The sequence below is a fragment of the Arachis ipaensis genome, chromosome B1 (genome assembly GCF_059453495.1).
Source record: "Arachis ipaensis isolate K30076 ecotype BB chromosome B1, ASM5945349v1, whole genome shotgun sequence".
Lineage (NCBI taxonomy): Eukaryota > Viridiplantae > Streptophyta > Magnoliopsida > Fabales > Fabaceae > Arachis > Arachis ipaensis.
This window is the reverse complement of record NC_142436.1, coordinates 3,886,388-3,910,876: the sequence shown is the minus strand read 5'-3', so window position 1 is coordinate 3,910,876 and position 24,489 is coordinate 3,886,388. Positions and strand designations below refer to the sequence as shown.

General features: G+C 32.3%; 4 protein-coding genes across 13 annotated transcripts; 3 read left to right on the top strand and 1 right to left on the bottom strand.

The window, feature by feature from the left end:
* Positions 1-499: 499 nt before the first annotated feature.
* Positions 500-4,097, bottom strand: LOC107646874 (putative lipid phosphate phosphatase 4). Of its 9 annotated transcripts, none has more exons than XM_088500866.1 (10): positions 3,958-4,097; positions 3,641-3,735; positions 3,130-3,203; positions 2,797-3,006; positions 2,410-2,497; positions 2,192-2,301; positions 1,859-1,952; positions 1,423-1,611; positions 1,013-1,072; positions 500-909 (listed from the first exon to the last, which is right to left on the bottom strand). In XM_088500866.1, exons 3-10 carry the CDS (start codon positions 3,136-3,138, stop codon positions 815-817), a joined length of 855 nt encoding a protein of 284 aa, XP_088356992.1. In that variant the 5' UTR covers positions 3,139-3,203; positions 3,641-3,735; positions 3,958-4,097; the 3' UTR covers positions 500-814. The 9 variants fall into 9 exon arrangements, with proteins under 9 accessions (XP_088356992.1, XP_088356991.1, XP_088356995.1 ...); XM_088500865.1 differs by having other exon boundaries at positions 3,130-3,164; XM_088500869.1 differs by having other exon boundaries at positions 3,641-3,720; positions 3,958-4,094.
* Positions 4,098-8,154: 4,057 nt separating this feature from the next.
* LOC107646798 (O-Glycosyl hydrolases family 17 protein) lies at positions 8,155-10,723 on the top strand. The gene is made up of 2 exons (XM_016350977.3): positions 8,155-8,612; positions 9,514-10,723. The coding sequence occupies exons 1-2, from the start codon at positions 8,257-8,259 to the stop codon at positions 10,613-10,615; spliced, it is 1,458 nt and encodes a 485-aa protein (XP_016206463.1). The 5' UTR covers positions 8,155-8,256; the 3' UTR covers positions 10,616-10,723.
* A 2,493-nt stretch (positions 10,724-13,216) lies between these two features.
* LOC107646645 (transcription initiation factor TFIID subunit 15b) lies at positions 13,217-17,537 on the top strand. Of its 2 annotated transcripts, XR_015902181.1 has the most exons (7): positions 13,217-13,673; positions 13,760-13,874; positions 14,017-14,749; positions 15,005-15,155; positions 15,237-15,312; positions 15,905-16,105; positions 16,225-17,537. XR_015902181.1 is itself a non-coding variant. In XM_088500862.1 (6 exons), exons 1-6 carry the CDS (start codon positions 13,328-13,330, stop codon positions 16,011-16,013), a joined length of 1,530 nt encoding a protein of 509 aa, XP_088356988.1. In that variant the 5' UTR covers positions 13,217-13,327; the 3' UTR covers positions 16,014-16,230. The 2 variants fall into 2 exon arrangements, 1 of the variants encoding a protein (XP_088356988.1); XM_088500862.1 differs by having other exon boundaries at positions 15,905-16,230.
* A 1,064-nt stretch (positions 17,538-18,601) lies between these two features.
* LOC107644500 (protein DOUBLE-STRAND BREAK FORMATION) lies at positions 18,602-23,213 on the top strand. Its single transcript, XM_088503318.1, has 6 exons — positions 18,602-18,660; positions 18,772-18,979; positions 19,165-19,308; positions 19,709-19,850; positions 20,772-20,970; positions 23,186-23,213. The coding sequence occupies exons 1-6, from the start codon at positions 18,602-18,604 to the stop codon at positions 23,211-23,213; spliced, it is 780 nt and encodes a 259-aa protein (XP_088359444.1).
* Positions 23,214-24,489: the final 1,276 nt, after the last annotated feature.

Below are 24,489 nucleotides of genomic sequence, written 5' to 3'. Positions count from 1 at the left end.
ATTTAGAAAAAATTATGAAAAAACCAATAATAACTAGTAACAACTTAAACGTGCTTTTGAGTAAACGCAGAAGCTATAATATTTTGCTTCTAGTGAAGGAGCTTTTGGGATGCAGAATCACGTTGGCGTTCAGAGAAGAAAAGTTGCCAAACATCAAAAAACAGCATTCAAAGCACTGAAACGCACTTTTATCCTCTCCAACGTATTTCACAAACACACCCTAAGACTGATGGACAATAATTCCATAAAAATCAAAACGCATCATTTCACTGACAATCACTCTCTTTAGTCTTTATCATTGGATTTTTTCGGAAGTAAATTCCATGGTAATTTTTATTCTAAATTCAAAAATCAATCTCTCACTCCTCGCACTTCTGAACAACCAAACCTTCCTCCCCCTTCCCCTCTCTTCTCTCCATTACATCCTCCCTTCAGTCCCTTGTCCTCTCCATTGCTCACACATGGCAAGAATATAATTACAAATCTATAACTGATGATAGAGGAACCAATTAAAAACTTTTAAAATATAAGAACTTAATTACAAATTTGAAGAAATTATACATCTAACAAAGTAATTTAACCTATTTATTAAACTAACATTCTATGTCAAATTTCTTTTAATATAATAAAAGTTTTCAATAAGCTTATATATATTACAACATATTCCAAACTCAACAAGCATTTACAGATTTTATATTACCTATTGATAAAGCCATCGATTCATGTAGCTATGACTGCTAAATTGACATTGCATCTCATTATAAAACGATGGGTTAGTGTCACACAATCTCCATTTACTTCATTAAGTCAGCAATTACTTAGTTCTTGTTTCATTCTCCAAATCTTCAGAGTCATTATTCATCTCAATGGATATCTCAGTCATATAAAAATATGCATGAGGTGCCCAACCTACATACACAAATTGACCCCCAAAAAAAAGGGAAAAAAAGGAAACCAATTTGGTATTAGACAACATCAATTTAAGCAAATAAATAAATAAATAAATACTCACCAGATTGTAGAGTAGGAAAGGGAAAGAGTAACAAATAACAAATTGAAGACACCACAAGTCCTGAAACAACAAATTGTTAAGATTTAATAGGAATCAATAATATTACATGTACAACAATTTCAACGGATCGTAAACGATATTTTCATAATCAATCGTGTTACGTGTACAGTAAAAATCAATCACCGGATATAGAAATACATATTTAGTATCTCATAAAAACTTTTTTCCTATACTACTGTAAAACAAGTTTGGTTAATCGTCAAATGCAGGTTTGATTATCCTAGTAGCTAATTATTTGGTCAGAAAAATATGTGAAACAAATAATAACTTTTTTAGCGTACAGATAGCATTTTTGTCTTACAATTTATTTAAAATAATGCTCGCCCATCTAAAGAATACTACGTACTGACCAATGATAGCTCCGGCAAAGACATCGGTCCAATGATGCCAATAATCGTCAACTCTAGTAATTCCAATTAGAGAAGCAATTAGTAATGGAAGCAACACAATGCATAGTTTGGCTATATGGCCCCTTCTATCAAAGACTCTGATTTTCCCAGATAAGTACCAAGCAAGAAAGGCTAGCCCAGCAAATGACCCTGCATTTGGTTTAACAATTATTAATTACCAAAAAGAATTAACATCAAATCATTTTACTAATTGATAGTATAACAAACCTTATTATGAGAAATGAAAACTAACAAAGTAAACATCCATGCATAAGAGATAATTTGAATATTCAATATGTTATGAATAGTAGTTATGAATTTGATAAAACTTCTTACTCTTTTTCATGGTCCTCTCTGACATGAAACTAACAAAATGAAACATGTTCTTAGTACTTACATGAAGTATGCCCACTTGGAAAACTTTTGTATCCTTCCTTTATAACTTTCGCAATCCCATGACAAATAACATCACCAGTCTCTTCATCAAACTCCTGAATGACAAGAATCAAACATAACGAAGAAGTGGGCACCGGTTACTTTTCTTTTTTAGCAAAAACATTTGGTAACTATTCTCCGTTTTCATATCATACTTATCTTTATATCGAATAACGACGAGTAACTAGCATTTACAATTTGTCAATTTTTCCAAATTCTATGTTGGCTATCAGTGTAAAATATTTTATACACTTAGGACATAGAATTTAATAAGAAGTTAAGAACAAAAACAAACCGGTATTTTGTCGGGGAAACAACGCATGAAAAAGTTCGGCCGTGGTCTACCAACGGCGTCTTTGATCGCATCCGTGATAACACCTGTTACTAAGCTAGAATACATGATACCTAAGGTTCCAAGTTGAAGAAACCAAAGAGTAGTTAATAGAATGCAGGGGTCAAGCATAATAAAAGTTCATAAATCAACAAGGGACTAAAAGATCAAAAGAAAATTACCCATGATTGCATGGTGTAAATCGTAGATATCCCTTCTTATAAAGTAAAACCCAATAAAAATAAGAATGGGGACGAGTATAGACACTATCTGTTTCAAAAGAATAATCAACTAGTTTGTTAAACTAATCATAATAGCACTAAAGCCAACAAAAGAAAAAGAAAGAAAAATGTAAGAAACATAAGAGGCTATATAGAACAATCTTTTCTTAAAAAATTTTCTTTCTTAGCAGCATTTGGTTTGAAAAAAATGTTCTGTTTATTAAGAAAATCAGAAAACAACAGAACCTCGTCATTCATTTTAAAACGTTTCTTTACAAAATCCTCAAAAACAGAAAACACTGAAAATAAAACATAAACCAAACGGAGTCTAGTTGCGAAACTACTTACAGGAACACCCCACATAGGTATGGTATCTTCTTTGAATGGAAAAGTAAGATCTCTGATCATGTCTTTATTAACGTAGCGATGAAAGGGTTCTATAAAATTCAAGAGTATCTCTATAGCACCAAGAAGCAGAAGAATAAGCCAATCATGCTTATGTATTAGTGCCAACTTAGGTACTGTCTGTGCAGCCATGTTATTGCTCCTAGTATATGGCTACACAAGGATTAAAATAAATTAAAATAAGCAAAAACATTCAAAGATACAATTTTTTTATATATTATATCTGTATTTTATAAACTATATCTTTATGCTTTTGTCTTTGAGATGAAAACTTACCATATACATCCTAAAGTATAAGCATTCTTTCTATTCTGCAATTTGAGAAGAAACCAAATAGCGAAATATTTACACTGCAATTTAAGAAATAACATAACCAAACAAAAGTGACATTGAATTTTTAAGACTAATTCTGCATACTAGTAGGTGAAGTATTAAAGTATCATGACAAAATCTCAGGGTACAAATTAAACCTCTAAGAGAAAAGGTTTTATTTATAGACTCCAATATGTTTTAATAATTCTGAGGCCAGAAATTTCAATGCTTAGGAATCAAACAAGGTTAAATAAGCAAATACATTTCATTATTCCTCCCTCAATCTACTTTAATTCACTATAGTTTGATACCCTCATAATAATAATAACATGAATTTGTCCTTTAAGCTAAGAAAACAGAGCATTGAAGAAAAAATAACCAAGTAAAATTCAATAACAAAATATCAGATCTCATATACTTGCTCTTATAACAATCTATATGAAGAAGAGAAAGTGCAGAAAAGAAAAATACTCACGACAAATAGAAAGAAACATGGGTTTGTGCAAGGTTTATCCTCCTAGCAATGAACATAGATATCCATGGAGCTGGTAATTTCTGAACCAAGAATTGCTAAGAAACCAAAACTCTTAAAGAAGAATAATTAGGTAACCCCATCATGCATGAAGGCATAACAAATGTATGATCAAAGAAGAGAATTAGAATTCAAACAACAAAGCTGAAAGCTGGAAAATTGGAACATTGAGAAGCAATAAAAATAAAATAAATAAATAATATGATAGAATAAGAGGCTAAAGAGACAAATAATTTAAATTATTAAAAAGTGAAACGAACCTTCAATGTTTAGAAGAGGGCATGGAGAAAGAAAAGACAAGGACGTGCGGTTTCCACACCGCACACCAAATCCAATGTGCCAATGTTATGACGAAAAAAGAAAAAACATCCACATACATAGGATAGGGTGTGTTTGGTTTTGTTTTGGGGAAGTGAGAATTTTATACAATTTTATACAAATTTTCGGTTACGAACGTTAATCCAAATACACATAATTGGTTTGCGCTTTGCACTTGGAGAATGATTTTAGTTACACAGCAAACTTAGTACCTAATAATAGAACATGGTTTCCCAACTAAATGTTAGTAATATGATGGCTGGACTCCTCGTTGAACACCTTGTATGCAAGCCTTTTTTTTTTTTTAATAATTATATTTTAACCGGATATCTTCATATTATGTTGTTTGAGAGTTTTTATAGCTAATTTTTTTTTTTGAGTAAACTATCATTTTTATACATAAAAGTTGAAAATACTGACATATCTATTTATAAAAAATAAAAATTACCATTTGTACCTTAAAAGATTGACTTTCGTAAGTAAAATTATCCAAACCTTAAATAATTACATAAAATTTCCAAACTACCCTTAGTGAGTCTCATCCTTTTCAATTCTTTATCTATATCCGCGAACCACCACTGTCGCAACATCATCCCTCTTTCCACTCTCTCACTCACTCACCAGTTGTGTTCATTCCCCTCTATCTTCTTCAATCGTCCTCTCTTTCTCTCTCCTTCCATCTTCGCACTTTTTTCCTTTTTCTTCTTCTTCTCTCTACTGATGTTTCTCTTTTCTTTGTCGTTTTTCTCTCTCTTCTGTGTATTAATGGTGGTTTCTCCTTTTAGTGTCGCGAGCTCCATCTTCTCCTCCCCTCTTCTTCTTTTTCTTCTTCTTCGAGAGGTTTTTGCCTTCAATAAGTAGCAATTTTGAATCCTCTATTTTCTGCAACCACAACTTCTTCAGCGTTGAGTTCCTTCCTTTTTCCAAACATCGTATCTTCGTCTTCTCCTTCTCTCGGCATCACTGCTCTCTTCTCCTCCTAGCGATGCGTCTTCGTCGTCTTATCCTTCCAAGGTCGCCAAAATCAAATTAGTGTTCTATGTTCTTTGTAACGAAAATGGTGATTTGGAATATGAGAAATTGACAATTTTTTTGTGAAGATTCTAAGAAATTAGGGTTTTATTTTGAACCTATGCATGTTCTATTCTTCGATCTGATATGAGTTTTTTTTTTTTTATGATTTTGAAGAGGATAATGGCTGGACTATGTTGATGTTCAAGAGGTGAGAGCGGAAAAGAGAGATAGAGATGATGCTACGACAGTGGTGGTTCACAACTAACAGAAGTGCTGTAGATAGTGAGTGAATGAGTTAGAAGGTGGGTGTGTGAGAGAAGAGAAGGGGCAAGGAGGAGTTGTAACAAAGGAGAGAGCTATAGACAAAGAATTAAAGACGATGAGACTCACCAAGGGTAGTTTGGAAATTTTATGTAATTACTTAGGGTTTGTGAAATTTTGCTTACGAAAGTCAATCTTTTATGGATACAAATAGTAATTTTTATCTTTTACGAATAGATATGTCTACGTTTTCAACTTTTATGAGTAGAAATTGTAGTTTACTTTCTTTTATATATGAAAAAAATATTAGTGATTTTATTAAAAATGAAAATATTTAGTATAATTACAAGTGAATGGATTTAGTTGGTAGAGAGTCAATACGTGGGGAGTATGTTGCCCACGTGGCAACATCCTGACTAACACGTGGGATGTATTAAATACATGACAACATTCTAGTTAACACGTGGAGTGTGTTGAATAATTTCCATAATATTATGATACACTTCAAATGTTAATATTCAAATAAAACACCATCTCTATTTTCATATTAAAAATAATTTTTAAATTATTTAGATATAATCGATTTTGTATCTATTAAATTATAGATATTATGTATTCATGTATTTTATATTTTCAATTAATTTAGTGATAATTCTTTATACGTAGCATTGTTGATTATTTATTTTTTCTATCTATATAATAGAAATTGAGAGGAATTTGGTATGTAATTTTTTTTAAATATTTTGTATTATATATAATTTATAAAAAAATATATATTTTTTACTATTTCTAAAACTTAAATCCAAAACATCTTAATTAAAATTTAAGATATTTATTATTTAAGTAGATTAATAAATTGTATTAATTTCTACCAGAATAAAAAGGGCTCAAAACACCTTTTGGAATTAGGATTGGGAACACTATTTTCTGCATCTTTAATATATAATGGGTATGTTCATAAAAATGTATATATATACATATGATGAACAAGTGAAGATTTAAATTTAAATTTTTTGTTTTTGCACTAGTATTTATATGTTGTGTTTAATAATAGTAAATAAATAATATTTGGTATTATGAATTGTGGAATAATTAGATGTTGTATGTGAATAAAAATAAATTTGTTTAGTGTACGAGTAAAATACTAAAATTCGGATTAATAAATTTAAATTTATAAGTAAATTAGGATGGAGTTTAAACCCAACCTTACTTATTAATACCGCTAGTTGAGTTGCTAATATATGTATTAATGCTGTTAAAATGGGTCGAGTCTTTCATGTGTATTTATTTAACCATTTTAAATGACCAAGCTTTTAGCTTTAAAAATAGGCAATGTGAAAAATGAAACGTTTAACAAACTAAGGTTAATTTAACCCATGAATCAAAGGAGCTATTCGGCGAAATAAATGAACTGCATTTAGCATGTTTAAGTTTTTTTTTTTTTTTTTTTCATTTTTTAAACCATTTTTTAATTTTTTAACAACTTTTTTAACAATCCAATCTAAATATCTAAAGTTTTAAAAAATATCTCAAATTCTAACCTAATATCCTATTAGAAGGCCAAAAAATTGGCTCAAAGTTAATATTATAAGTTATAACCCAATCTTTTTTTGTTCGCGTTTTATTTAGACAAAAACAAAGTTGATCTATTTAGTTCGGCGAATTTTCAAATTTCCAATATATATATATATATATATATATATATATATATATATATATATATACTTGGTACCGTTTAGAAAACTTTAAAAGTAATTTTGTTGAGTTTTTGACTTATGAAAAGTAGTAATATTAAAATCAAATTACAGTTTTTTAAAGAATTATTTAAGAATTTATAGAGAAGTTAAAAAAAATGACTTCTCTCATAATACTATTACTTTTTATTATATTTCTTTTAAAATAAGCACTTTTAGAACTAAAAATTCAAATACAAAATAACTTATTTATAAGCTATTTTTAATATAGTCATTTATTATTTAAACTATTTTTTCAAAAAAAAATTAATTAAATTGTTTTTCGTGAGCCTTAATATATTATTAACTTGTCCGTTTAAATATATGAGGACAAATAAGAAAATATATATTCTTCTTTTCTATTTATAAAACATGGTATTAATAAGCACTAACATGTTTTTAAATCATTTTTATAATAAATTAAGTATGTATAATAATAAATAAAAAGTTAATTAAGATAGTAAATATTTTATATTTTAATTAAACTATTTTGAGTCGGAGTTTTAGAAACAGTATAAAAGTATTTTTATTATAAATTATATATATGATGAAAATTATTTTAGGAAAAGCAATTTGTGCAAGACATTCCTTTCACATCTTTTTATAAAGAGTGAATACTCAATTCAACTCTTGATAATTTTTTAAAGAACTACAAAATTTTTAAATAATTTTTTTATTTTTATTTTTATGAGACTGATTAATCTATATGTCAATAATAAAAAATATTAATAAAAAAGTTAATCAATCTTACAAAAGTAAAAATTAGAAACTGAAAAAATATTTTTTTATTAAAAATCTCATTGTTTTTGAGATAATTAGAGTTCTTTAGAGTTTTTTTTTTTCTTTTATTAAATGTGTGAGCAATATTTAAACTAAAAGTTTATAAATTCAACTTTTAGACATTTTAATTATGAAAAATGATAGAAAATTATTAGAGGTTCGTTAGAATTGATTAATTTTGATCATTAATTAATTATTAATATTTAAAAACATGATTAAAAAAATTAAATTAATAAAATTAAATAATAATAAAAATTAATAAATTCTGATAGTTTTTAATTTTTTTTTCGTTCATTATTTTATTTCATAAAAAATGATCCATTGATCCCAACTCACACAACACACATTTCTTTCCCATTTGTCTCTCTCCCTCTCTAACCCAATTACAATTCACTCTTCAGTCTTCACTCTTCTTAACTCAAGAAGGAAAAGACCCCTTCAGTGTACCAAAAAATGGGGAGTAGCATTTGCCACTTCATCACCACTCTCGCATTCATCCTCTTCACCATTTCCACCATATCATGTGTTTCTGAAGCTATTGGTGTCAACTGGGGCACCATGGCTTCACACCCCTTGCCACCTCACATCGTCGTCAAGCTCTTGAAGTCCAACAACATCAACAAGGTTAAGCTCTTTGATGCAAACCCTCATGTTCTTCAAGCTCTTTCTCGCTCCAACCTTGCTATCACTCTTGGTGTTCCCAACTCCATGCTCAAAACATTCAACTCTTCTAAGAAAGCTTCTGACACTTGGGTCCATGATAATGTCACCCGCTACGTTTCCAATGGGGGAAATGCAGCTAAAATTGAGTGAGCTTCACTTTCATTTATGATTTATTTTATGATTGTTACTTTTATGTTTTAATTAAGTTATGCTGATGTGTAGTTGAACTTACCTAGTGAGAAAAAAAAAATGCTTTTGGTGATGTTGCTACTTGCTAGTGTTCAATTAAGTAATGGTCCTGAATATTTTTGAAGGCTTGTGTTCAGTTTAATTTAAGTGTGAAAGTCTGGTTAATTAGTGCATGAACAGTGCTATAGGGGCATATCAGGATTGTGTTAAAGGAAATGGAAGAAAGAAACACCTGCAGATTTTCAGGGTTTGAATGAAACAAGATAATGCATAATTCCTTGAATTCACCTCTTTTGCCGTGACCATGTTAATTTTCTCTGTATATGCTTTCTTGGTTTACTATGTCTATGTGTTCCCTCCATTGCAAGCTCAAGTGGGAAAATCTTGTGAAATGTTGCTTTTGATTTGAACAGAATAACATTACTGTTTTCTAATCTCACCATGCATGCTAGTCAGAAACTTTAAATTCTTACCTTTTGTTTCTCAAATGTTCTTGCTGCACTGAAATATTGATGCTGTATGTGTATGGTTCTTTTATGCCTTAATAATTTACTACAAGTACATGTTGGCGCATTGGCAATTGCCATTGCTCTTTTGTTTTAAGTTGTGTCGATCGAAGTTCTTCGTCTCCCTAATAGGTATTTCACAAAATCAAACTTTTAATCATATTTTGTGTTACTATTCTAGCACCCAGAGTAGGAGTCTAAACTTTTTAATCACATTTTATTGTATATGATTCTTCCCCTATAGTTGTAAGAATGAGTATAACTCACTCCTTGATATTGGGATTTAAGAAATTAGAGCTTGTGGGAAGGCGGAATCTCTGTTGTCTCAGCTTTACCTATCATACTTTTGCAGATATGTTGCTGTTGGTGATGAGCCGTTTCTCAAAAGTTATGGTGAGCAATTTCAGCCTTTCGTCGTTGGAGCGGCTTTGAACATTCAAGCGGCTTTAAAGAGAGCGAATTTGGACAGCAAAGTGAAAGTAGTGGTTCCGTGCAGCCTTGACAATTTTGAGTCAGAATCTAACATGTCCTCATCTGAGGTTCATTTTCGACCCGACCTCAACAAAACCATGATTGAGCTCCTCACATTTCTTGACAAGAATGGATCACCTTTCTTTGTGACCATTTCTCCATTCTTGACTCTCCTACAAGCGAAAAACACATCACTGGACTTTTCCCTCTTTAAAGAAACCGCAAAACCTCATAATTTTAACCATAAAGCTTACAAAAACAGCTTCGATTTGAGCTATGATACTGTCGTGACAGCATTATCAACGGCAGGATTTCCTAGTATGGACATTGTTGTGGCAAAGATTGGTTGGCCGACAGACGGAGCTGCCAACGCAAGCTCGAATCTAGCTGAATCCTTTATGAAAGGCCTTATGAACCACCTTCACAGCAACTTGGGGACTCCACTTAGACCACGGCATCCTCCACTAGAAACTTACATCTTAAGCCTTCTCGACGAGGACCAAAGGAGCATAGCTGCCGGAAACTTTGAACGGCATTGGGGTTTGTTCACTTTCGATGGCCAAGCAAAGTACCATGTGGATCTTGGCCAGGGTTCAAAGGGCCTTGTGGATGCACAAAATGTTGAGTACCTTTCTTCAAAGTGGTGTGTTGTGAACAACAACAAGGACTTGTCTAATGCAACTGTCAGCGCTTTAGATGCTTGTTCGAATGCTGATTGTACTGCACTGTCCCCCGGCGGATCTTGCTTTAATATCAGCTGGCCTAATAACATATCTTATGCTTTTAATAGTTACTATCAGGAGCATGATCAGAGAGCCGAAAGCTGTGACTTTGGCGGACTTGGTTTAATCACGTCGGTCGATCCGTCTATGGATAATTGCAGGTTTCCAATTGAGATTTGGACATCTCATGCTGAACTTTTCGGTTTGTATAATTTTCAGTGGATGATTTTAGTGATAGCAATCCAGTTGGTGATAGTTTGACATGGGTAAAAAATGACCATTTTTTTGCAGCTTCCTTGGCTTGCTGCAATTTTGTTGTACATGTTTCTCGGTGAATGAAATTGCTAGCACTTATTTTTTAAGTTGTTCATGCAGATGTAATATTCAATTTGTCACATTTTTTTTTCCTGTTTGGTGATTTGGGCTTAATCTTGATTGTTGTAAAAAATTTAAGGGGCGAAAGCTAGTAATTTTTGTCAATACAACAATGCAGATTAGATATTTGTAAATGGTACCCGTTGCATTACCCGGCTAAAGTACCAATCTGCCATTTTTTCACAAATATATCACAAAATTACTACCATTTTCTAACTATATATATATCACGTTGTTTGCGGTGTTATTTTTAATTTGGAAAAGTATAGGTAACCAATGTCCATTTTGAACAATGTGTGAAAAATGTGAATTAATAAGGTTAAAAAAGTAAATTAATTTTAAATTTAATTAATAGCATTAAATTAGTGAGCCAAAACTAATTTACTCATATTAGTGAGCTAATCACTTGATTAAGGGTGTGTTTGACAAACTCGTTAAAAGAGAAAATGTACGTGTTTAAAAGTTTTAATTTTTTGTTTGGCTAATTTTTGGTTTGACAAACGCAAAAATGATTTTGTATTTAAAACCACGTTTACAAGAAGCAACAATTTCTTGCGTCTGCCTTTCACTAACAGATTTTTAGCTATTTACACTAAACATTTATTTTTCTTTTATCAATTTTATCCTTTAGACATGTTATTGTATTATTTATAAATTTTTTATTATTTCTGAGCTCTCTTTTTTTATTATTTATTATTTTTATTTTTTTGCTAAATTTTTATTTGACATTATATATTCTTATAATTGTGATTATATTATATATATTATTATTATTTTTATAATATAATTTATTAATTTCATTAGGTATTGTAAATTAAACAAAAAATTAATCATAAATAATAATAGTAAAAAACTATAGGGTACTAAAAAAAAGTACTAAAAGAACTAAAAGTATACTATATAAAACATATTATCAAGAATTTTTAGATTTATTTCCATCACTATCAAGGTAAATATTTAATTTTATTATTTTTAGTATTTTTTTATAATTATAATTCTGGCATATACAAATTTTTATTGTAATTCTTTTATAATATAGATTATGATCTCATTAAAAAAAGATAAATTAAATAAAAAGTAATCTAAGGTATTAATAAAATCATAAACCTTGGATTCCAAAATAATATTAAGAATAAGATTATTGAGAATATTAGAACAAAAATACAATGTAAAAAAAATATTAAATTAATATTTTCACGTTAATACTTAAAATTTAAGGAAATTGTAACATATTTGATTAAATACTCTTATATATATAATTTATATTTCTTATTTTTAATATAAAATATATTTTGCTAATTTTTATATGTTGTTTTATTTTAATAAATAAATATTAATTTTATTATAAAATTAATTAATAAGATTATTCAAATATCTAAATTTAAATGATAAGATAATATAAAAAAATTATTTAAGTTGATATCTATTTTAATAATTTTTCATCTAAAAGTGATTTTAAATAATATAATCCAAACAATATTTATTTTACTATAATCCATTTTAATATAAAGATGGCCAAACATAAATCACTTCAATACAAACTTAACAGGCCAATGATTTAGGGCTGGAAGTGAGCTGAACTGAGTCGAGCTAGACCAAGCTCAAGCTCGGCTCACAAAAATTGAGCTTGGCTCATGGCTCGACTCATTAATAATCGAGCATATTTCTTAAGCTCAAGCTCGGCTCACCGAAAGCTCACGAGCTGACTCGAGCTCACGAGCTGGCTTAAATTATAGAAACATAAATACGTAATCTATAATTCTATATCAATAAATTATAATTTATATATTTTAAAAATATTTAAAAAGATCAATTTTATATATTTCTATCTATCAATAAATTATAAATTTTTTATTTATATCTTACATCAAAATTATAAATTTTTTATTTATGTCCTACATCAAAATTATATGTAAAAAATAAATATAAAATTTTAAATACTTAAGATCATTAATATATATATATATAAAATTATATATTACTATTTCATATGTATATATATAATATTAAAAATATAGATTAAATGCATATAGGATATGTGTATATATATAATCGAGTCAGCTCACGAGCTAATGAGCTGAGCTTATCCAAGCTCAAGCTCGGCTAATTTAATTTATGAGCTCAATTCCAAGCTCAAACTTGGCTTACTAGCTCACGAGCTCAGCTTATCGAGCTATTAACGAGTCGAGTTCGAACTAGCTCATGAGCTGGCTTGACTCACTTCCAACCCTATAATGATTGTTGTATGCATAGAACGTAATTTGAACTTTCAACACTTACTTAAATGAACAGGTGAGCTGACCAGTAACCAGTATACCAACCCAAATTTTATTTTGTGCACAATTAGTTTTCACTATTTGTATGGGTCATGGATTAGCCCAATCGGGCCCATTAGTATGCAAAGGGTTGGGCTTAGAGACTTCACTAGGTGACTCGTTTCACAGTCACACAGTTCTTTGCCTACTACAACTCTACATCACTTCACAAAGCTCGTGTTCGCAAAATATTCTCACTACTCTCTCTCTCTCTCTCTCTCTCTCTCTCTCTCTCTCTCTCTTTCTAGAACGCAGTGTGTCTTGCAAACCCTAGATCAGAATCATGTCTGGAGCGTACGGTCAAGAAGGCGGCGGCGGCTCTGCGCCACCGTCATATGGAGCTACAGGAGGCTACGGTGCCTCCGGTGGTTATGGAGGCGGTGGTAATTTCGGAGGTGGAGGCTATGGAGGAGGCGGCTCCGGTGGAGGGGGTTATGGTGGAGGTGGTGATGGCGGAGGGGGATACGGAGGGAAAGGCAGCGGTGGAGGGGGTGGATATGGCAGTGGAGGTGGCGATGGTGGAAGGAGCGGAGGATATGGTGGAAACGATGGCGGAGGTTATGGTGGAAGGGGAGGCGGCGGTGGTGGTTATGGTGGTCGGGGAGGAGGTGGAGGCTATGGTGGTCGAGGTTTGTGTTTCTGGCTCCGTTTTCAAATTTGTTTGATTCAATTTTCTGTTCATATATTTCATGTTATAATTTGATTTGAATTTCAGGAGGTGGTGGTGGATATCAAGGTGGTGGAGATCGCGGTGGACGAGGTGGTGGTCGTGGCGGCCGCGGTGGCGGTGGTAGTGGCAGAGACGGAGATTGGCGTTGCCCTAACCCAAGGTTTGTGATCTATCAATCTTTTACCAATTCTTTAAAATTCCAGTAACTCAACTTGTTAATTTTAAGTATGTTGATTATTATTATTATTATTATTATTATTATTATTATTATTATGAACTTCACTGGAAATTTCTATATCTAGTTGTGGAAACTTGAACTTTGCAAGAAGGGTTGAGTGTAACAAATGCGGTACTCCATCTCCTACCGGTGGTAATGATCGTGGTACTGGCGGCGGTGGTGGTGGGGGTGGGTATAACAGAGGAGGAGGCGGTGGGGGGTATAGTAATAACAGAGGGGGTAGATCTGGTAACTATGATGGAGGCAGGGGTAATGACTATACTGGTGGTAGGGGTAGTAATAATGATGGTAGAGGTGGAGGTGGAAGTAGAGGTGGTTCTTATGGTGGTAATCAGGGGAGAGAGGACGGTGGCTATGGTCAAGTTCCCCCTCCTGCAGCCCAAACTTATGGTGGTTCTGCTGGTGGTAACTACCCACCCTCCTATAATTCTTATGATGGAAATTCAAATTATGGAACAGATGCTGGTCCCCCACCTACAAGCTATACTGGTGGACCTACTTCATATCCTCCATCTTATGGAGGTAACACGGGTGGTTATGGTGGCGATAATGTAGCCGATTCACGTGGGGGTGGTAGAAGTGGGCCCCCAGGAGGATATGACAGTGGTTATAATGCTGGCGCTGGCGGTGGTGGTCGAGGTGGGTATGGTGGTGCTCCTGCTGAGCCTGCAGCTCCGGTGAAGCAGTGTGATGAGAATTGTGATGATACCTGTGACAACTCTAGAATCTACATTTCCAACCTACCACCAGATGTGACTACTGAAGAATTGAGAGAACTTTTTGGAGGCATTGGTCAAGTAATGTTCTGATCTGTTGCCTACTGCACAAGCTATATATAAAGGGTTTTCTTTTTTTCTTAAAATAAATTATGTGAGGAATGTTCTTGCTTCTTGGTCCCTAAGCATATTTTTATGTGCTATATCGGTTAATTATTTGTGCTTCATGTAAGAAAAATACCAGATTTCTGTGCAGGGGAAAATATGATTATATTTAACTAGCTTTTGTTGAGCATGGTTGGAATTTTGTTACATATCTGTGTTTTAACTCTGTAGGTTGGTAGAATAAAGCAGAAGAGGGGTTATAAGGATCAGTGGCCCTGGAATATAAAAATATACACTGATGAGAATGGGAATAACAAGGGTGATGCCTGCCTTGCTTATGAAGATCCCTCTGCAGCACACTCAGCCGGCGGTTTCTACAATAGTATTTATCTGGCTTCTCTACTAACATATTTATATATGTTCTTGAATATGAAGAGTACTAATAATAACTCCTGCATTTCAGATTACGATTTGAGGGGTTATAAAATCAGTGTTGCAATGGCAGAAAAATCTGCACCACGGCCTGCATATAATCATGGGTATTCATTATACATAGACTGATGACACTTTATATATGTCCAAGAATTAATGTTGTTGAAATGTTTAGTTGTAGCGGTTTCATTATGTTAAATCTTTTGATAGAGATACTTGTGCTATTTTTCGTAATACATACACCATAAAAGTTCATAGTTGAAGTGACAGTGGGTTTAGGTTGGAAGGACTAGTAGGAATGAGACGGTCGCTCCCATTGTTAAGTCCAAATGTTGACGAACCTAAAATGCTCGATACTAGTATATTGTTGAACTTGAGGGTTCAGTGTCATTCTTCATATATGTAGATCGTATTCTCCTGAGTAGATGTTGAAGTTGGAGTATTGAATGACTTCCCTATCAATTAAAACAATGGGAAAAAAAATAAGTAAGAATTATTTTCAAGGTTATCGTTTGGTCTAAATATTGGAATAAGTTTAGTCCTTTGACAGGTACTTGCTTTATCTATTGATTTCATAAAATGACCTTGTAGTTTTGTATATCAATTGAGGTTTATATATATATATATATATATATAGTGTTTCATGTTTCTTTGTCAAAATTCAAAGTTGAATGTTTATTTGCATTCTTTTGTTTATAGGGGCAATAGAGGTGGCTATGGTGGAGATAGGCGCAGAGACAATTATAGAGATAATTCTGGGCCTGATAGACGTGAGCATTATGGTGGGAACCGGTCACGACCCTACTGAGAGCTCTGACATGAGCATTTTATGTACTATGAATTGTGGGCTGAGGGATTTATTATTTCAGTTGGCTGGTTTCTTGAACTGGAAGCAAAGAGGTAGGTTGTTCACGTACTTTGAGCAGAGGCCTCTTTGCTCCTTTGTGTTTCCTGTCACTGGCTGGTAGGTTTTTGATCTTTAAACAGGGATTAATTCAATCATGTGAATGTTTTTATAGAGACAAGTGGATAATCTCCAAATTGCTTGCTGCTAAGGTAGGTTGATTTTTCAGGTGAGTGTCGCTTTCATGAAAATGTGTTTTATACTTGCTTGGAATAAAACCATGTGTGGTACAAGCTGGTAATGTCATTAACGAATATAATACTATATTAGTCATAGTTCCATAGGATCATTAATGAATCCGAATGAGAGAGTTTGTCGTCTATAATATGCTTTTGACAGAAAAGTGGATAGGTTGGCTGCTAAATTGCATTTATAATCATGGCCAGTTGAAAGGAAAGCGATGACTTAGTGGAATATGTTTTAAGCAGTATTCATTTACAACAACATATGCATTTGATTGGACAATGCCCATATTTTGAAACCAACACGGTGAGTTAAAATTATTGCATTGAACAGGAATGGCATGAGTTAGCAATTTTGTCATGGTTGTGTTATTGCATTTGAGTAGTGAAACTAGTCCTTGATTGATTGGCGACTTATCAGGTGGCAGGTTTACTGAAATACGGAAATTCGGAATATTTTACCATGTCTTTTTGTGTATTATTTAATTAAAGAAATGATGCAATTTCAGATTCAGATATTTTCATTGCAGTAGAAATTCAACTCATACATTATTGATTTGAGTGCAGAAGCCCTTTAAACAAAACCCCATGACAGAAACCCCCCCTCTTTTTGCCTTTTATTGGTTTATCTTTTTTCCAGTCTTATTCTTAAGTCGAATCAAACCAGCATCAATTTTTATATTAATAATGTATAAAGTCTCTTATTCGCCCTTCTCTTAGGTTTGAACAAGTATTAATAATAATAAATAATAGCTAGTGTGTGCATTTTTAACTGTTCGTTATACGCATCTATTGGTATTATCTTCTGCATGGTTTAGATATACGTTGTAGTTCAGATTTCCATGCATCTATTCTACGGTGATTATCTGCAATGGGGATTGGGGGCAATGGCAGAATATGCCTTAAATCGTGGTTCTTACATCAAGCTTCCATGGTTCTTTGCTTATTCGGGGAATCACTTGCTAACAGAATGCCCTTCATTTTGGTCATACGACAGTTACCAACGCCCAATGTTCTTCCCTTAGCTTGTCTTTGCTCGAGTGAATGTACTTGAAAACCATATAGTTGATCTAAGATACAATTAAATTGGTGGTCGGGCTTTCTTTTTGCCGCAAATGGACCCGTGAATGCTGCTTTGATTTTGTTCTCGTCTTTGTACTTGTTTCTTCATAATGTTGTGATAACATACCATCTTTGTAACAAATGAAAGCCCTCTCCTTAATATCATTATTTTAGATTGCAGTTATAGTTAATGAGAAAAGTAAAATCAATTAAAAGTTGGAAGCCTTTTTCTAAAAAATATTTCGTTAATGCTATTTTTTGCAGTTATTAATGGTACTTTTTCATTAGAAATCTTAATCGAATCCTTAAAAAAAAAAACTTGAATAGTGAAGACACAATGTGGAAATTGAAAATGAGTATTACCAATCTCTTTCAAATTGTATGTGATTTAATTTGATTGCTTAAAATTTAACCTAGAATAGTTTGTCGTTTGGATTAGTCATTATTCTGTTAATGCCTTTAATAACGTGGCATGAATTACCCAACCAGTAGTGTGTACTGTGTAGTGATGAATATCCTTGCGTTGAGCAACTGCAGCCGTAGGAAAATTATATACCTGACTATAAAATAAAAAGAACACAAATTCAGAAACTTGTGCGCTTATCAATCATTATTGCACGTAAAGAATATCATAAGTATACCTAGAAAGAGAGAGTCGCATATTGTGCGAAATGCATGTATCATGGTTCATGATTCATAATTTGCTTTTCGCTCATACTAGTCTTCACATAACTCTGCTTTCTTTCTTCACATGCATGGCATCACCATGACAATATTAATGCGCACATGAAAATGAATTCTTATAACGCCAGCATCTATCACTTGATATATACTCGACACAAGGATTTGATTTCTCTTCTATCTTTTTTTTTTTTGGTAAATCTCTTCTATCTTTTTATTTTAAAAGATGCGACAAAGAAAAACATAATTAATTAATTATGCTAATCTTTTGTTTTTTTAACTGAACATCCTCTTCCTCTTTTTGTACTTTTTTTTTTTTGGTCATGACTCTTTTTGTACTTTTTTTTTTTTTTTGGTAACTACTCTTTTTGTACTTTATATCGTGTTTCTTTTAGTTCCCTAAAGGGCTGAAGCCCATCTTTCTTCGTATTTAATCCCGATAAACAATTTTGTAACAGAAAAAAAAAAACTTTCGTAACCGGAAAAAAAAAATCCTAATATATAAATTGAAAATTTCTTTTTCAAATACTAAGTACCTTTCCTAACCGCCAAATCCTTCTTCCCGCGATGTCACACTGCACAGAGCAACCACTTTCTCTCCTTCGCTCGCTAATCCAAGCTAGAAGGTTCTCTCTCTCTCTCTCTCTCTCTCTCTCTCTCTCTCTCTCTCTCTCTCTCTCTCTCTCTCTCTCTCTCTCTCTCTCTCTAACATAGCATTTTGCAATTCCTTCTCCCAGTTTCAGCGACTCGACACTTCAATTCCTTGGATCGCTTTTGGTCTCCAAGGATGTGAAATCGCTGATCGAAGTCCGTTCTGACGTTACGCAACTCCTCAGATCTGAATCCATCTCCGTTCTCCTTTCTATCTCCGACAAAACCGTTCACGAGAAGCTTCTCGTCCTTGAATTCTTCGTCCGTGCTTTCGCACTCGTTGGCGATCATGTGGTACTTTCTTCTTGTGCTTCTGAGTTCCACGACAGTAACGCTTTAGATGAATCAGAATTCTGCTTCATTTTGCGCGTATTTTATTTCATTTCATTTTCATTTTCATTTCATCTTCTAATCCTGAAGAATTACTAGCGAGCGACGATGTGTCGACATTTTTTTTTTATTTCTGGTTTTCTCTGAAGAGCTGCTTGGTCTTGAGGTACGAGGCTTTAGTTATGAGAGAGACGAAGTCCTCCAAATATCAATGGCTTCGAGTTACGCCTTTGGAATGGTTGCGCTTTGTGGAGGATGCGCTGAATAATGGTTTTCATTCTGTTGCAGAGAAGGTATATATATATAAGAGAGAGTGGGTGCGTTTGTTTGAAGTGTATAATTATGATCTGAAAACTGCAATTTGAAGGAGGATAAGACAACGAACCTAACGAGCCATATTTCTTGTCAACAGAAAAAAAAAAAAAGAGAGAGAGAGAGAGAGAGAGAGAGAGTAAAGTTTTTGGAGTGAATTTAACAGTGTTTTGAATTGTGAATTGTGATTGAAAATGCCGTATAGAAGAAGCAATTTAAACCATACTCTGGACTTTTTTTTTTTGTTAATGGCTACCTTTTTAATTTTATGGTGATACATTTGCTAAATTTTAGCTGTTGTTTTCTTTTCTTTTTCTTTTTTTTTTGGTGATTTAAATCTGAATTAATTGTATGCTTCATCGCTCTCCGTCTGGAAATTAGGCATGTGAAAATGCATTGTCATATCACGGGAATAATGATGTTGTAAAGCCTGGACCAGACGCATTTACTGAAAATCTGAATGCCATTAGCGAGATTACAAGGCTCAGAAACCGTGCGATGACATTGGTAGCTTCACGATCTGGTATCTCCTTATCTTTTGCATTGAAAACTCCTGTCATTAATGCAAATGTGAATACTGCAAGCAGATTTGACTTCAAATCATTTTGGATTATGTGATTGAAAAATATTAAGTAGTGAGGTTTTCTTGACTTACACTTTTATTTCCTGGCCCTCCCTTATCTATGATTCTTTTTTCCTTTATTCCTCATGTCCTTTATACTAGGGAAATTTTTTCTTGATTTGTTCTAAGGATTTTTGTTGCAGCTAGGAACTAATTTTGTTGAAGTATGCCATTTATGGTGTTCTATTGGTTTGGTTAGAGTAGAACTCCCATGCTCACATTTGTGAAGGCATCATTTTTTTTTCCAAAGTTAGAAGTAAAACTCGAACCTGCAACCTCTAAGTGAGTATGGGGAGACTATGCCATTTAAGCTATAGCTCGTTGGCGTGAAGGCATCATTTTGTTCGAGTATTTGCTTTGTCATAGGATTGTATCTTGTACAATATTCATTTTCCATGACTGTCCTAAATTTTTCATGTTTAAAATGCTGTGATGCTGCATGTAACTTTGCTGTATTCTTCTCCTCTCTATTTTCTTATTAATTTTCATTTTTGTTTGGTAGGATGCTTCCCCCAGATTTCTCCCTTTTAGCACTAGTCCTCTTCATTGTTTAGTTTTAACTTTATAGCTATTTTGAATGAAGCTTCATTGAAGTTATTTATCAGTTGCTAGTCTATGAAGGATCATTTATTTTAAAATCCTAAACATCTTTGGATGGATATATCAGAGAATTTTCGAATGTCACCTTTTCTCCATTCTTGATGAGTTATATAGTATATACCGCGTTGATGTTAAAAGAACCTTTTTTTTTTTAAATTAAAAGAATTATTATATAGCATTGAAGTAGTCACTTGTTCTTCACAAATTTTCTCTCATCATCAGTTCAGGTGCAAGCAGCAGAGTACCTTAGAAGGAAAAAAAGCGAGCAGAAAATGTCAGGTTTATCCTACAAAGAAAAAAGATGTCCGGCAAGCACTGCGTTCAGAAATGGAATTAAAAGACAGAATTTGCGAAGGTTGTACCAACACCAAAGTCTTCTGAAGATCAATGATGAATTAGATGGATCACATCTAAATTTGAGGTGAATTCAATATCTGATTGCAGATTATTTTAGTGACCTTATTCATTATTCAAGCATGTCATGCTTTTTTAAAATTGGCTATATTGATTCTAGTTTAAACCTTGTTTGGATTTGGTGTTACACGCTGAAAGATATGTAACAAACTAACAACTAACATAAGAAGTAAATAATACCCTAGAAACGTTTTTCTGATATTATATTGTACACACCATTTGGACATGATTCATCATATTTTCTTCCATCAGTTAACTATTCGTACTCTGTCAACACTGTATCGGGTATACTCGCTTCTGTATGGGCATGGATATACTGATTGAAAGTGATATTTATCTGGACTCTGGAGTCATCCATATTGCACCATATATGTAATACTGGTCTTGTTCTCTCCAGAGTTGCTTTGTTTTGAATCCTCATTTTTCAAAAAGAAGAGTGCTAGGGGCCATCAAATTTTGTGATTTGTAGCCATTAATTAGCCATCATTGGTGTTTTTAAGTGCTAAGCTATCACAAAGCATCAGCGAATAAGATGGCTAAAATGATGCAACTATGCACAATGTATGAGTTAGGCTAAATGAATTAGTCTAACAGACTAACACTGAGTTAAAGAACTACTACTCAAATATAACTACTATTTTGAGGTAGTGGTGTCTAGGTACTTGCGGTTGATATCCTTGTATGTGTTTAGGAGTTGATTTTTATGATTTATTTTGTTTTATACTGCTCTCCTATGGAGGTATTTTTTTTCTTTAAATAAGAATTAGGAAATCATAATTACTTGACTTTTCTGCCCTTGTGTGAGGTTGGGATACAAATCTCTACGATCTTTCTTGTTCCAGACCTATGACACTTCAGTAGTGGGGGTATACTTGCACGGATTCTGAGTTAGTGGTGTAAAGTGCTCTAGATGATTGTACGCGAAATAGAACACAACAACAAGAATAGCTCAGTAGTGGTAACGGTGAAAGGCTTTCGAATATGATTGGAAGAGTACGAGAGAAGAGTTTTCATCTGAATTAGCATCTAATGAAATAAATATACAAGAGGTGTAAGACCAAGGCTTATATATATATACACATAGTTGCTAAGGTCTGATACAATAACAGAAAGCTGTTAGCCTAAAACTGAATGTAACTGAAAGCCTAACTACCAATTATCAAATGCTAAAAATAGAAAACCTTCCTGACTACCCTTAATAAGGGGAGTTCTCATGAGGTTTCAGGAATGTATTCGAATAATTGGGTTTAACTGGGTTAATATAGAATAAGAATTAGGTCATAGCAGAAGGTAAGTCATAAATCTTCTCTCTGAGTTAATCCCTTTACTAATGGGATTTATGGGACTAGAATCCAGCTTTCTTAATATTCAATTATCCCTTTTGAAAATATTCATTATTATTGGAAAATTATTATTACATCAAAATTACTTATTTAAATTAAATACTTCTTAACTTAAATTATGTTATGAGTTTTGATTCATTTGTGATTAAAATAAAGTTTAAAAATTAATTAGAGTTAAGTTCTAAACAAGAATTCTAATCCAAAACGTTGAAAGTGTTTTTCTTCCGGTGAAACTCTCCCCAGTTATATATATTGAGAACTAGATATATGTAAATGAATAGATACCATTCTAATTAGATGGATATTACAATAAAAATTTTATAATTGTTTTTATGTAAAAATGATTTTTTTTAACTATTAGATAATGAATTATAAGATTTAATTTTAGTATATTATAAAAATATTATATTTATTTAAAGTATGACTAAATAAATAAGTCACACTTTTATTACAACTATCTCCATGAAAAAATATTTTTAACATCTTTATTTAAATAGGTGTTTTTTAATTAACGTGAGCATCTAATATTTTTCCACAACAAATTTTGCATTATTCACTACTGTATTAATGTTTAACCTCCAAGAATAGAATTAATAGAATGATAAGTTATTACCTGTTATAATTTACAACATGTTGGGGACAATCTTATAGCAACACTTGCTGAACTTTAAAAATAGTTGAATCAATAATACTGTTCATTTAGGATCCCTTTACTAATAAATTATTGCTCCCATTATTAAAACGTTTAATTTAAGACTTTAAATTTTCACTCGTTAGTCGTTACGTTTAAGTCCTGGGGGAGATAGTATGGAGGCCCTACAGTCTACAGATGGTGATCATGTGCCTTGTAATTATTATTGTTTAAAATATGCTTTGCAGGTTGGTCATAGCAAACAAAACATGTTGAAAATAGATGGTACTAACCACATTGGGGACTGAAATCCATATGCACAAGCCATTGAAATTGATTTTCAGGACAGTTGTGCCTCTCACATATCAAGTAAATTTTCTGTCTCTATGTTGCCTCATTTGTCAAACTGCACTTCCAATTCCTTTCCCTCGGCTTACACTCGGTCAGATTTGGAGGTCTTACGAAATAATTAATAGATGGTAATATTTTATCTTCATGTCTAACTAGGTTAATTTGGCTGTTTACTTTGGAAAATATCAGAACGTCAACACTTAAAATGTAAAAAATAGATGATTAGCTATTATTAATTCAAATGTAAGAGAAAAAATAATCATCTAATATTTTTCATTCAGTTTCACCTTTAATATATGAGGTTAATTTTAATGCAGTGAAGTATAAAACATTTTACATAATCATGTAATTATATATCTATCTTTTTAATGACTATTCAAATTTCAAACTATCAATATAAAAAATATTTATTTTTACTAATATAATGTTATGTAACTAAATGCAAATATAAACTATTTTGTACTGTTAGGATACGAAAGATAAATTATTTTGGCTTTGGTATGCGGTGGAATAGGAGACAAGACTACACTTACCTTGATAAGCGAAGAATCATTCGTCTTAAATGATTAAATCAACTTAACTCTTTGACGTACACTAGTTATTTTAGAAGACATTAGCATTTAGCACCATAAATCAACTATGTTGAGCTCCCTCATGATGGGTTTCAATAAGTCTATAACATTGTTTTCGCGTGCCAATTTATTTTACTAGTCCTAGTCCCATTGTTCTAGATTTAGAAGACCACGTTCATGTCCAGAACCGAATCTTCCATGTCAGCCAAGGCAATGGAGGAAAGTTATTATTATTATTATTATTATTATTATTATTATTATTATTATTATTATTATTATTATTATTAGGATATTTGTTCATGATTATAATATAAAAGTTGAAGTTGTTTTAAGATTTAATGATTTCAATACACACGAAAAAGTAACTTAGCACATTTTTTAAAACTTATTTTAACAAGTATTTTTATTAGGATATTTAATTTATTCATAAAAATATTATGTATTATTATTAATCTTTCGATCGCTGGAGGTACATTTTTTATTGTCATCATTCGTCTGAGCTTGCGTTTCATGATTTTCTTCAAGGATAGAGAAATATATAGATGCCTGTTTTTCCTTTATCCATTATTAGAATTCAGGAACAATAACATAATATTATCTCACTGTTTTTCCTTTAGTCGTGCTTATTT